Source organism: Opisthocomus hoazin, chromosome 14 (assembly GCF_030867145.1).
Source record: "Opisthocomus hoazin isolate bOpiHoa1 chromosome 14, bOpiHoa1.hap1, whole genome shotgun sequence".
Taxonomy (NCBI): domain Eukaryota; kingdom Metazoa; phylum Chordata; class Aves; order Opisthocomiformes; family Opisthocomidae; genus Opisthocomus; species Opisthocomus hoazin.
The window spans coordinates 2,877,969-2,892,916 of record NC_134427.1 but is presented as its reverse complement, the minus strand read 5'-3'; the positions used below and the strand labels follow the sequence as shown (position 1 = coordinate 2,892,916).

At 42.4% G+C, this 14,948-nt stretch overlaps 1 protein-coding gene across 2 annotated transcripts in view; it reads left to right on the top strand.

The window, feature by feature from the left end:
• The window catches only part of HDX (highly divergent homeobox), a 54,017-nt gene that overhangs the window by 21,097 nt on the left and 17,972 nt on the right, over positions 1-14,948 (top strand). For both annotated transcript variants that reach the window (XM_075435611.1, XM_075435613.1), the window contains exon 6: positions 9,010-9,156. In XM_075435611.1, coding sequence (XP_075291726.1) covers positions 9,010-9,156 — 147 coding nt within the window. The remainder of the gene's footprint in view (positions 1-9,009; positions 9,157-14,948) is intronic.

The window sequence follows — 14,948 nt, the reverse complement described above, 5'->3', positions numbered from 1 at the left end:
TTTTGCCTTGATGTTTTGTTTTCCTTGCCCTGTCCTTCAACTGCATCGAGAGAAATAAAAAGTGTGCAGTTCTGCAGAAACTCTTTCTAGTCTGCTCAGCTATGCTAAAAGATGACATAATCCTGACTGTTAATGAATATTAGGCTAGAAATATCACCCTCTCAGTTATTCATGAGAATGTCTTTGGAAGTTAGAGTTCTGTATTCTGTCATCGTACATGTGCAAGGCATTGGCCTTTAGGAGTGCACTGATTTTTGGTTTTTCACAGGGTGGTGGAAGGATAACAAGGATTCAAAACCAGCAGTGAAAACACTGGTTAAAGAGAATTAAAAAGGGGAAAATATCTTCACTTTTGTCCTTGCATTTAAGTCTTGAGTGTAGTAACCATGCTTAAGTCGTGTGTCATCTGATGTCTTAGCAGAATGGTTGGTGTTGATAGAATCATAGAATGGTTTGGATTGGAAGGGACCTTAAAGATCATCTGTTTCCAGCCCCCCTGCCATGAGCAGGGACATCTTCCACCAGCCCAGGGTGCTCAGAGCTCCATCCAACCTGGCCTTGAGCACTGCCAGGGAGGGGGCAGCCACAGCTTCTCTGGGCAGCCTGGGCCAGGGCCTCACCACCCTCATGGGGAAGAATTTCTTCCTAATATCTCATCTAAATCTGCCCTCTTTTAGTTCAGAGCCATCCCGCCTTGTCCTATCCCTACACACCCTTGTGAAGGCCCTTCTGCATGCTTCCTGTAGGCCCCTTCAGGTACTGGCAGCTGCTCTAAGGTCACCCCACAGCCTTCTCTTCTCCAGGCTGAACAGCCCCAACTCTCTCAGCCTGTCCTCGCAGGAGAGGTACTCCAGCCCTCTGATCATCTTCCCTTCACTTGTTTGCATTTCTCTCCTCCCCTAGAAGGGCAGAGGAAAGAAAACTGTTTTTCAGTCAAGTTGATTAGAGCATGTCTGAGTGAGATAGTCAGAGTCTCCATCAAGAGACACTGGCAAGTCACCCTGAAGAGCTCCACAGGAATGAGCTGTGAATGCTGTCCTTGTTCATACGTTTTCTTCGATGTCATTTGGATAACTGGTTAATGTTTTTCTTCCTTCTGTGAAATATTTCACCACGTATCTCAAGGTATTTAACTTCGTTAATGTTTACATTAGATGATAACATGCATAGCATGTCGTGACCTTCTTGCTGTGAACAGCAGCTCGTCATTACTGCCATCATCAATCCTTCAGTAAATGCAAAGGGAAGGCAAGTCTTATCATCGTTTCAGAAAAAATACATCTTTTTATTATATGGCATGCTGCATCTAAGTTCCACAAATCACCTAGGCTTATTGAGTGCTGTGATCCTTCAGGTGGGAAAGAATGTCATACCTGGCCTGGAGTTGGAAAAGCAACTTTCTAGTCAAATATGAGAAAGACGTTAATAGATTAAGTAAAAATCATGAGAATTACTGTCTAAAAATCAGTTTGCTTTGAGGCTGAATGTTCGCTATTTAAGAAACTAGTTCAAAAATCTCGAGAAGAAAGGTGAGTTGTCAGTTTGTGTGCCAAATTGGTTTTGGCAATTACAGAGTGAGGTGTCTGGAGTTTAGACTGCAATTTTTTGGCTAGACTGTTCTATTGCACTGATCTCTGTTTTTTCTTTTTTTCTCTCTTTTGTTTCTTCTTCTTAGCTGTATTTGGTTTAGAAACACACATTAACAGAATATATGTCATTTTGGCTGAAGCAGTTACAGCTTTTTCCAAGCTGTGGTACTATGAAATATTTATCAGTCCTGCCTCCATCAGAGCAAACTTCGAGCTTCCCAACCACTGGGAAAAGATGCAAAAAGTCTCTCTTCCAGGAGTCGATGATTTGTGCGCTAATAGCATGCTAGCAGTAACAGTTTAAGGCTGCCTTCAGATGCCATTTGGCTTGGAGTCCATTTCCAAATACCTTTTTGCCTGAAGGCTGTGCAGCTTGCTGTTGTATCTCCTGCTCTGAGTGAAGCTGGTAGTAGCAACTCACTCTGAGTTTTTGCTTTGCTGGGGCCCCCCAGGTGTATTTCTTCATCCTAGGAAGACTGAAGGTATCTTGTGGTGGGTACTTACCTGCTCCACGTGATGAGGGGAACTGTCAAGACTCGGGGGAGGGCGGTGTCTAGACACCAGCTCTCTGAATTGCTCTAGCAGTTATGGCCACCAGCTGCCCTTCGTTTTCTTCCCTGGGGAGAGTCACGCATGGCCTGGGAGTCTTAGGGCTTTGCTGTGTGGAAGTGCACGCCGTGTGCCTGTCTGCAGACAGGACGGTGCTTTCAGAGACACTTCCGATCGCGCTGTTCCTGCGTGGGTGATACGCACAGTGTACGAGCAGCAGGGTCTAGCCAAAGCAGCAGGATTGTTTCCGTAGCAGGGGACTGGGTGTCACTGAAACGGGGGACAGCTTTGTGATGGTCGTGAAACCTGAGCTTAAAACCTCAAACTGAAGGAATGTGTAATCCGATGTAGTTCTAATGAGGTTAAATAGGCTGGTGGTGTTACTGGAAGATATAGACCTTCAGCATTCGTGTATGGGAAATGAAATCAAGAAATAATAAACTGAAGAGTAAGAATAATATTAAATGGTGCAGATGGGAAAGGGGGAGCATATGTAGAAAGATTGATTTGGGAATAACTATTATTATGTACAAATACGATATTGAGATGTGGACTGATAATCCTCTGAAAAAATCAGTGAGACGTTATGTCATGTCAAAGTTCAGAGAGCTGAACACTGGCATCATTAGGGATGGGAACAAAGCAAAATGACACTGTGCTCGTGTAGAAGAATCTAGGATCTGTTCATACCTTGAATGCTGTGTGCGCTTCTGATCTTCACATTCCTCCCAAAATATAGCAGAGAAGCAGTGCCAGTGATCAAAGGCACAGAACAGCCGAATAGTGAACAACCAAGTGGGCTGTATCTCTTCAGACTTGAAAAGAGATGGCTGGGAGGGAGTGGAGTTTGATGGAGAGCTTCAAAAATATGAAAATGTAGAGAAGCAGATAAGGACTCATTTGTTCCTGTGTAAGAGTAGGTATCAAATCAAGCTGGCCTTAGACAGGCTGAAAAGGAGATTGGATGTATTTATTTAGAGTAACTTAAAATAAGAAGTGCCTCCAATTTATAGGATACTGTGATTGCTAGAGATTATTGGAGCGAAGCGTAACTGTTTGTCCTATTTTACTTTTTACTGAACTGTAAATAACTTTAAAATGTACAACAGAAGTATTACTCTGAGATTTCTTGCTATTTCTTCATGATAGAGTTTGAGTGGTAGTGACTAATATCTGTTGTGAGAGGTTTGTTTGCTAGAAATAACCATTGCCTTGGAACATTTCATCACAGAGCATCAGGGCTGAACTGTTGATTTCATATGATTTCACTGCAATTGAAGTAAACATAACTTTTTGTTAACAACATACAGTGCTCAGCTGCTGTGTAAATACAATAGTTATTACACTTATATTAAAGCTCTAGTTCTTTTGTTTTTTAACATGCCTGTTATTAATAGTCTGAAGATTGTGTGTAGCTTTTGTGCATGTGACCTGAAACATTTTCAACTCATGGATAAAAAGTGATGTAAAAAAGCAGGCTCTAATAAAAGGCAGTGTGAAAGATTGTATCCTCACACGAGTGGGTTACACTAGGTGTTGCTTTATTCACAACTCAGAGTTGGGCCATCACCTCAGTGAGTGGCAAAGCTGAACTCGCTAGACCAGTTTATATGCATTTATTAAACCGATTACATCAAGGCTAGAAGCTTCATAAGTTTCTAAGCAACCGTTCCGTTCCTTTAAGTACATCATTTATTAAGTTCTTTCTATTCTCTGTCTTGGTAGAATTCTCCCTCACTGGTTTCAGGCCTTGCTTGGTTTCAGGGTCGTCTCGACTTCTTTTGTGAATTCTGTTTGATACAATCCATACAACTGATTTCTGTCCCAATTGCAACACACCGATTGTATGGTTTCTTAACACAGCTGTGTTTGCACAGCTGAATCTATGTTCTAGTTCTATGATTTTATTCTATTCTATAATCAGTCTCTGACAGGCAGGAGAAGGACGCTCCACCGCAATGCAATGATTCACACCAATTATAGACATGAGATTTGCACCACAAATATTGGATGCACAGTGTCGCGAGGGGCTTGGCAAAGTGCTCGGGATGTCTGTAATAAACTGGGTCATCTCTTACAAGAATGTTGTTATTACACTTGAGAGGCCAGGGGAGAAGCAGGGTTTAACCCTGCGCTCGGCAGAACTGCTGATTCAGTTTGCTCCCAGGGATTGCTTTTCACTGGGAGTCGAGAGGCTGTTTTCTGCTGGGAGAGGCTTCGCTCCGCTTTTCAAACTGCGGGCACCAGAACTGGGAAGTGTGAAGCATTCAGCAAAGAGTAAATGCTGCTGAGGATAAAGCTGAGCCTCGAATCAGCAAGCAGGGGATCTGAAGAGAGGAAATCAGAGTTGTATTCAGAACAGTTGTTCTAATGCAGTAAAAATATGAACTGAATTGCTGGCTTGTCTTCAGCTATGGAAAGTATTGTGCTAAATATGACGCTTTTCAGTGTTATCTTTTGATTATTTTTTTTCTACGCTAACTGATGCATAACCATCAGTTTTAAGGTATTTGTAGGACTGTGAGGTTTTTCTCGTTTCCTCAGTTTCTAGGAGGATACTAAGCGTGAGGAAGTTATTAACTAAATTGATGGCCATGTAGTTGTATCTTCAGTGTAGAAATGCTACCCCTTCTTGTATCACAAAAGTCACTGACACTTGTGAAAGCATTATGTAATTTTTGAGCAGCTTATAATGCAGGAGTCAAACTTACGTGTAACCGTTGTCAAGGGGGTGATCCTGTAATTGAATGTCGTTTGCGATTTCCCTAAAAAAACTCCGGACAAGGCGTATGGCACAGTCGGTTACACGAAGGTGGTTAGTCTGGATCTAAGCTTTTACGTGCTGAAGTGTTCTTTACATCTAGTGAGCGGAAGGGTTGAGGCTGATCCCGTTACGACGGCGCAGCAAGTGAGAGCGGAGCAAGCAAGCGATCTTCCTTTGGGCGCTCTGGGACGCCGTAAAGCGGCTCACGTGCACTGTGCACCAGCGCGCGGGCAGGCGGCTCCTGCCCTTCACTTAATGCACGGTGACAAGGGGCAATGGGCACAAACTGAGGCACAGGAAGTTCCGTCTGAACATGAGGAGGAACTTCTTCCCTCTGAGGGTGACGGAGCACTGGAACAGGCTGCCCAGGGAGGTTGTGGAGTCTCCTTCTCTGGAGATATTCAAGACCCGCCTGGACAAGGTCCTGTGCAGCCTGCTGTGGGTGACCCTGCTTCGGCAGGGGGGTTGGACTAGATGACCCACAGAGGTCCCTTCCAACCCCTACTATTCTGTGATTCTGTGACCTGCTACCCTCTGCGCCGCTGCTTTGTGAATCGGAGCCCTTAGATGTCGGGCATCTTTCTCTTGGGGCACTGGTAAAATTTCAAGTCCAGTAACCTGATAGATCCTGCCTTTCACTGCTGCAAAGGCCGACCGGCTGTATTGCAGTCATCGCTTGAGCTGCCGTAACGTATCTTTCTGAAGATGGTGCTTTCGGCTCTTCAGAGGCTCAACGCCTTCCTGCCTAGCTGTGTTCAGTTGGTTACTGAGTGCTGAGCTGGGTGGAAAAAATGGCAAAAATGACATGTGGACTCCAAAGTAGAAAAGTCCAAGTGGGATGAGAGGTATTAATTGGAGAATACGCTGAGTTTGCGAGGGTGGGTTGAGCCAGCCGTCGCAGTGAGGCTGCTCTCCTAAGCCCTGAGGGCTACTGGGCTTTCCATACCAGCTGCTATGTACATGCGCTCGTCTTTCCTCTCAGTTCTGATCCTGCTTTCTGGACTCTTGAATGTGGTGTGTGTTGTGGGTCTTTTGGGTTTTCTTTCCTATCAGTTGACTGAAAAAACTTGTTCTCCACTTCCTTCTCTGACCTGCGATGGGTATCAGCGTGATTCATGTGCTGCTGCACAAGCTCTCCAGGAACAAGTGAAAGGATAAAGTGCCTGGTGTGGCAGCAACTGCAACAGCAACAAAAAAGCAAAAAAACCCATATTGTCAACCAAAACACTAGGGATTATTTTTGACAAGGAGGTAAAACGAAAACTTGAAGTCCTTTTTTTTATTCATTTTTCCCCATCTCCATTTCCACAGTATGTGGCTGCAAAAGACTCCTTTGGGAATGTAGCTACAGGAGAGTTCCGATAACTTTAAAACATCTACTTTGATCTAAGCTCTTGAGCTTGACTCTACAGTCCTGGTCTTGTAGCAAAATCATATAGCAGTTGTGAGGTGAAAAACATTCTCTACTGATTTATCTAGTAAGAATTTTATTAAAACATTTGTAGTAGACATCAGAGTTAACATACATCCACCTAAAATAGAAAAGATGACCCTGCTTTTTCAAGTAAAGTTTTTGAAGGCCAGGTGACTTTGCTTGAATGCTGATTTCTCCGCTTAAAATCCTTGCATTTAGTAAGCAAAAGCTGAGCAGCCTCTGCACCCTTCCTGCAGTACCATCCCTTTGGTAACTGTCTATAATTAGTTATTGTGTGCCTTTTGTCTAATGTGGGATCCTTTTGCATATTGCAAATACAAAACTTTTCTATTAGCAGGTATTCTTGTCCTGTATTCTTTCAGGAGATGCAGTGTTTTCTTAGATAACTGGAAAATCACGTGGCAAGCAGAAAAAATCTGAACTTCCTCCAGCATCAGCTGTACTTTGTTTGGTTTTTGTTCTAATTTGGCCATTGCAACAAACTAGGTGAGAGAAGACAACCCTAACCGGGGTTGCTCCCTTACATTTGCGGTAATATTAGGCAGGTTTGCTTTGGCTTCTCCCATTTCAGCCCTCCGCTGGGGAGGGAGAATTTCCACAGCATGTTCCAGGGGTTTCTTTAAGTTGTGCGTATTAAATATGAAGAGATTTTTCTGTTTTATTTTCCTGATGAGCGCAGATCGCAGTAAGCTGTGCGAGCGGCAAGTTCTTGCAGCAGCGTTGTCCATGTGAACCCTCCAGAACCAACAGCAAATCTTACTTATGTTTAAAAACCGCTGGGTACACCTTAGAAGGTGAAGTTGCCTTGAGCTGCCTGCGTGTTCAGGAAAGCAGGACAGGCCAGAATGAGTTTCTCGTGTAGGTAAAGTGTTGCTATCATGGCCCTTTCTGCCTTCCCTTTCCTCAGCGCTTGGCTGCTGCTTCCCGACTGCAGAACAAGAAAGAGCTCTTCCAGTCACTTTGAGAAGTTACAGTCTATTTTGCCAACAGCTATAAAAATAGATATTGCTGCTGCGATTCAGGAGATAGTTCAAAAGAACAAAACTGTAGCTGGCTTGTAGGTAGGAGCAGCTCAGGTCAGGCGTACAGGGAGAACGGGCATCTGCTAAGGGAGAATGGGCATCAGGGATTTAGCTTTGGTCTTGCTCTTGAGGTGAGGTCCATTTACTGCACTTGGCTGCTCATCCTAGAGCAGCCTTGAAACATGCCAGCCGGATTCCTTCTAGATTAAAATAGCCCGCAGCGTGCCGTCTGGGCGTGTGTCTCGTGTGCTGCGGCTGCTGCTGGGTGCCTGGCGTGCAGCAGCGGAGGGGAGCTGCTCCGGGCAGCGGGTGTGCTGTGCCCACGGGCTCTCCGCACCCCTCGCTCGGCGGGGAGCTCCCGGGCTCAGCTCCCGGATGGCCAGGATGGAAGCAGCTGGTTCTGTGCCTGAGTGTACGAATGATAGCCAAGGAAAAAATCGGAGCGCCTGGTGCTGGTTAATAACGGACTGTGTTTGAAAATAACTGGGGCATTTGTTTTACTGGACCACCTGGGATTGTTTTAAGGAGACACAGTTTTGATACCCCTAGTTTATATCCGTATACTTGGGAGACTCAAGTGCTTCTAACATTTTGAGAAACAGTAATTTTTCAAAGCAGAAAATTGTAAGGATTACCATGTTCTGAAGATGAACAAAGATTAAAATTGATAACTGTACAAGATTGTAAAACTATCCTAGTTCTGCAAAATTTATTTACTCCATTTTAAAGTTATTTCATGCTAACTTTTAACAGGTTTTAAATGAGAAAACCCAGGTTTCAGATATTGAAGTCTCAATTGTCTTACAAATTTCAGCTGTTGAAATAGTGACAAATTTGGCACACGTGGCTACAATGTACTAGTGCAGACTGTATTGTTGCATTTATGTACTTCTAATAGCAGGACAGATGACAAACACGGGTTGGTATAAAGAAACTGTAGATTTTAGTTAAAAATTTGAGCTAAAAACATTTGATAAAGCTTGTACGTTCTGCTAGCGAATGATACTGTACTACACCCACAACACTTCAAGAAGTGGTAGGACGTCTAGGATTTGTTTCTCAGTGTTACTCCTTATATCAGTAATCCACTATCACATATTTTGATAAATACAAAGAGTCAGGGAACTCGCAAATAAACAGTGGAACCAATTTAAACTCTGGAGCTTACCAAATAAACATTAAAGTATTCCCTTTAGGAACTCAGAATCCTTTGAATTATGCATGTATTGTAGTTTGCAGTAAGATAAAAGAACTTTAGGTGGGGGAGGGTGAGCAACTTGAAAAGCCTTAAGGAGTAATTTGCATAAATGGGGTGGAGAGAGTAAACAGCACAAGGCGAAAAAAGTTATTTTCAGTAAGGCCTTATAGAATGAGATAAAACAAATTAAATCAGGTGGAGTTGAAACAAAGCTGAAGTGCTTTAAACTTGCATTAGCACTGCCATTGCCTTTAAAGCAAATCCCAGGGAACTTCCCTGGATAAAAAAACAACAAACTTAAAAAAAATAAATTCTTAAGGGAGAGTTAAAAGAGAAGAAAAGCCATGGAGACAGAATAACTTGTGTCTTACTGTATGCGAGAGCTCTGGAAATTAAATGAACAGCGTAAGCAGAATTTTTTAAAAACTAACAGTATTTTTTTTATCTTACAGTTACAGGACCGCACACAATTTAGTGACCGAGACTTAGCTACCCTAAAGAAATACTGGGACAATGGCATGACCAGCCTGGGCTCAGTCTGCAGAGAGAAAATTGAAGCTGTGGCTGCAGAATTAAATGTTGACTGTGAAATAGTGCGGGTAAGAAATCTAGAGTCTTCCCCTGTCTTGTCGCAGAAGCAAAAATAGGACAGATGAAAGCCTTTAAAAATTTCATGAGGAAGCTTGAAATAGATGTCACGCATTACATAATGAATGACCATGTTGGGAAGTGCTCGCTTGCTCTTTCTGCAGTCTAAATATAGAAAAAAGCCCTCAGGTAAGAGTCCTATTGATCAGCGGCAGCAGTAGCACTACGAGCCCTTTGACATTCTCTGTAGACTGGAGTAAGATTTTAAGTAAAAGCGTTACATTTTTGAGCAATATCCTAGAAGACTGAAAAGTGCTATTTATATTGCTATTAAGAAATAAAAAAGATACAGGGTAAATATTTCTCATTAATGCTTATAGGAAAAGATAATTGTAAACATATGAAAGAAAATGCTCAGGAATGGGAAAAAAATATTTTACAAGACTGTCTTGAAGCCAGGTTGAGTTCCAACAGAGGGCAAACGGTACTGTGAAGAATTCTGGGTCATTTCAGTTTGATAGTCCGTATAGGTGTCGTGGAGGAAGGATTGCTTTCGAAAGCACAGGTTTGGTGGAGATAACCTAATTCCCGAGAACCCCTCCACATCATCTCTTCCAGAGGCTGGGAAGTTTGGTGCAGCATCACTCGTCGCCACTGTGTTCCCAGTTATCAGACACACTTCATCACTCCCAGACTGGGTGTCTCATTCCCTCAGGGCGTTTCCATTCTTTGGAAGACAGCCCGACTGCCTTTGCAGTCAGTACAAAAATGCGATTAGAGTCTTCCTTTCCCTCGTAATGGGCATGACAATTGCGACTAGTCCTTTCAGCCTTCATCCTCTTTTTCTACCTCTTTCTTCAAATTCTGACACTGCTACAAAAGCAGAACTAGTAGCTCTTCTTGGAAACTCTGCTTTCGTGGAGATCTCTCTTGGGTTGGTATATCAAAACGGTACCAAAGCTACTTTCAGTGTTGAACATGAATCTTACTTGCTTGTTCTCTTGAGCACACGTGAATTATAAAAAAAATTAATTGTATTTTTGGAGGCTGAAAAGAATTACTTTTTTCTCTGTAGAGAATAAAGCTGCTCCATATTTTCCAAGCTCTTCAGTTTGCTTTCTGAAAGGTGAAGCTGTTTCCACTGACAGCATCTCAAAATGGACTCCTGGATGTGAAGTACCTTATTCACAGGACAGTAAGACTGACACTCATGCTTCGCCTCCCTTCCTTTGTTCGCTTAAGAACACCCTTGTTGGCACACACAGGGTGACAGCAGGAAGTTCGTACACGTCTTTCAATAGCATCTGTGTGAAATGCTTTTGTCTTCAGGGCAGGCGTACTAGGCTCTGATCAGCTCCAGAAGACTCTCTGGCATAACCTGTAGTACAATATACACACACAAATGAACAAAAATATTTCTTTTCTTCAGAGTAATTGCTGGTGTATCTGTCCTACCTCTGCCTCTGGTTCCTCCATATGGCAGATTTGAGAATTGTAGCAAGAATTAAATGCAGGTTGGTCTTGTGCTATGCTGCACTATTTTTTTTGGTTTGGAAGGGCTGAATTAACGCTACAGGACGTGTGGGATCTTCAGTGCTTCCTGTTGTCCTTTCTCTAAGGCACCTTGTGTGTGTCCCAGCTGTAGGACAGGTATTTTCCATCATGTGCTCCAGAGGACCTGTCCTAAATTTGTTTTGGGATCTATATAGGCACATCGTGTTGCGCCTCTCTCCTTACCTGCCAGCCTGCATTTCCTTCCGTAGGGAACGCTGATGTCTGGAGGTCCGTGTGCAGCACGGTCTCTCTCTCACGAGGAGTCAGGACCCAGCAATGATGCAGTCAGCTGTAGGGCTCGGGGGAACTGCAGCATCTCGCCCCTTTACTGCACGCTCAGCCAAGAGGAGTTGGGCTGAGCGACGCTTCTGGAAAAAGCTCTCTGCTTTCAATACTTGTACTTTGTTGCCTTTGTTTCGCTGTGCCTTGAATTCTAGGCAGTGTGCAACTGGCAGCTGTTTCTCCATTTGTGATGTACAAAAAAAAAAGTGGCATATTTAAAATATTAATATATATGTATATAAAACAAAGTAAATGTATATACATCAGATACTACACACAATGAATACATATATAAATAATTCTACATAAATAGTTTATAATTCTATATAAATAGTTAATAAACATAACTAAAATATTTATACGTACATATCATCATTTGTTTTAATTCAAATACATGTCCAGATTTTTCCCTTTTAATATCTTTTTTAATGGAAATCCATGATTTGTCCAGATAAGTGTTGCCATTCCAGAAGTACAAATGATTGATCCTTATGACCCATACTGGCTTGAAAGATGTACAAAGTAAGTATCAAACCTGTTTTCCAGTCCAAGGAAAGATAACATTTGCCACTACGCATAGCTCTATTGGACTTAATCTTTTAAGGTTGACCAGGGCATTTTATTCCATGTTTATTGTACTTCTAGTAGAAGAGTGGACTTGCACAGTGGCTGCTGGTTGTGCCTTAACATCATGCACATTTGCACACTCAAATGTCTTTCCTGTGTTCCCAACACACCAAAAAAACCCCCCATTGCATCAGCTTAAATACATGAACTCTGGCCAATACTTCATTAAACTTACAATATTTCTTCTGCTTACATTGTAATTATTGCTGATTACATTTATTTGGGGGTTTGTAGTTACTTACACATTTTTGTTTATAGTTCTCTTGACTGATTTTATTCATTCATACTGAAATAGCATCTGAAAGCAGAATAGCTTTCTTGGCAGCGAGACATTAGATATTTGAGAAGGATGGATGACAGCTATCAAACTCCTCAGAAATATATGAGGAATATAAGAAAAACACACGATTTTTTTTTTTTTTAATAGAATGTAAAGCTTTCATTCATAAATGGTCAAAAGCTCCTCCTAGGCACTCGCCACAGGCTAAAGACACCTCCTCCTGTTTCCCTGCAGCTCATCAGATAAATGCTGGATTACTGAAGGCAGTGCTTCAGTCTGAGCTTAGCAAGAAAATCAAGCAGTTGGAGCAGAAAGGCCACTCATTCTTCACAGCTGACTAACGGCTTTTCTTACGGGGGCTCTAGGCCTGGTCTGGCTTACGACACTGGATAAACAGCTCAGAATATTCCATCTTTATTTTTTCATTTAAGTGGGATTTCTGACGGTTCCAACCCAGAATCTTTCTAGCACGTTGACTCCCTCACCTCAATATCTGGAGAGCTCTAATTGTGCTTTTTGGTGGCTCCCTGCCAGCCCACTTACTTCCAAGCTGCCTGAGGGCGGATGGACGCTGGCTCCTTCTGTCTGGGCTCCAGCCTTCTTTCCCCGACTCTTCTGGTCATCCGTTCAGCTGAAGCGGGGGAAGGTGCTGCTGTGTTCCTTGCTGGCTGCTCTAAGTAGGCTTCGTCAGGCTGATCACATCCACTTTACAGATGTTGTTTGAAGTTTTTAAGGAGGTAATATTTTAGGGATATACTTAGAATTATTAAGCTGGTTGCTTACATAGAAATACTAGTCAGCTCTTACACTCATCATCATGCTGCTCCACAAGATTCACTGGTAAACGTAGCACACAGGGTATGGAACCTTATTACTTTTCTTTCCCATTGTAATTTGAGACACTATAAAAATATGTTTATCTTCTATGACATACTCAGTATGTTGAATGAAAGATTTTCTGCTTTGAAAGGTATGTAAAAAGACAAGATCTACTTGTCCCAAATTCCTTAATTTTTTGCTGAGTTTTTTAGTAAGAAAGAAGCAGATTAACTTTCAAATTTTATAGTTGTTAGCACTGTTTATTACTATCATAAGAGTATGAGAAAATTTAATGAATGGCAATCCACTGCTTAGAGAAAAGAGACTTAGGTCTGGAAGGGGCTGCTTGTATGGGGTTTTTTTCCCCTTTTTTTCTCATGTTGTTTATAAAGTATAAAAATTCCTAGGTAGCTCTCTGTGTACCTGTTTTGCATTCTTCAAAGAGCAAAATCAGCAAGCTGGCAAAGCAAATATCACCCGACAAAGATGATTTGCCAAAAAATGGATTTAAGCAGGCCATCTTTTAGCTAGTTAAAGAGATTCAGCTTTGAAAAATACGTTTTTCAAGGCTGGCACAAAATGAAACTATCTTTAGTAGTTGGAACTGCTGTTAACATGTCTTAATATTTCTATCTGTTAATCAAAATATTATAAGAAAAAGGGTTTTTTACTAAACATTTTCATGCTATATATCAGAACTGTAGCTAGAGAAAGTGTGATGAGGAAGTGGAGCAATGCAGGTATTTCTGAAAGAAGGCCAGAGTAATGTTTAGTGTATCTTTAAAGAAAAAAATCCTGTAACATTTTAATGTGTGTGGTAAACTCTGCTGGGATGTAGACATTATGGAGAGAGTGTGCATTTTGCCATGCCCTGATTGTAGGTTTTCAAAAACAGGAACTGCCTGTGCTTTCTAGAGATACATTTGATTTTTAGCAGTCTGGAAATTCCAGCACTAAGCATGATTCAGAACCTAGTAACGACCATGCTGCGGGTGCATCGTCAGCACAGTAATCGAGCACACTCTGTATGGTGACAGCTCACATGGCCAGACTCCACCGTTGCCCGTCCTGGGACGAGGAGAATGGTCCCACCAGCGCTGTCACCGCCGCTCCTGTTTATTGGGGTTTAGGTGGTGTGGAAGGGGGAGGAGAGCCAGGTCGGGAGTCTGGAAGATAGCAGTTGGCAGAGAAAATGATTCCTGGCTCTGAGAAGGATTTTTGGGTGCCAGTGGAGAACTGACTTGGATGAAACAAAGTGTCTGGGTACAAGAGCTGTTAAGCAGAATTGAACTTAGATGAGGAGTCAAAAGCTTGGGTAATGCCAGGGAAGGGAGAGAGTTGGGGTGAAGAGTTGCAGACAATTCTTATTACATCACGTTAAACTCTATTTTGTGTCTTTAATCATTTTTAGTGTAGACTTTTCTTTGTCAGAGAAAGCAAGTCAATTAACAGTTCTACAGATCCATTTGGAGAATTCTGATTGTGGATTTTTTTCTGCTTTGAAACTCAGTTTTATTGATGGAAAATGAACTTAAAGCATCCATACCCATCTGATCATTAATGGTATTCCTAGTTCCCTGGTCCTGGACGTGTTTCATCTCCTACCAGTGTTTACAGTATGCTCTTACATACATTGCTGCAAGCAATGTTTGTTACAGACTTCTCTTCCAACCAAAGAGGAATGAAGGATAATACTGCTCTGAACTTAATTCTGCCAAGTGATGTTCTGTCTTTGGCGTGGAGTGATGTAGAGCTGTCACCTTGGACAGTGTCTTCCGTGCTGTAGGAAATCCTAGAACAGTTGGGCCCTTTGGGTCATCGAATGCTGTAGTCCCTGTATCGAGGTTGCAGAGTGGGAGAACCTGGATCAAAGATCTGATGTTAAATTTGTTGAATAATTTAGGTGGGGAGAGACTTTACAAGGGCACCTAGTCCTACTCTTTATTTAGAGCAAGATTGACTTCAGAGTTAGGTCAGGTTTCTCAGGATGTTGTCCAGTAGAATGCTGAGTACCTCAAAGGCTGGAGATGCCGAGACTCGTATGGACAAGCTGTTCCAGTGCCTTGCTGTAAAGCTTTTTTTGTTTTCTTAATTCCAGTCAGAGCTTCCCTTGCTGTGACTTATGACTGTTGCTTCAGTACCTTTTGCTGCGCACCTTCCCTTTTCCCTTGTATTGGAGGACTGAACCTGGACACAGTATTCCAGGAAGCAGCCTCTTGAGGGTCAAATATGGGGGAGTAA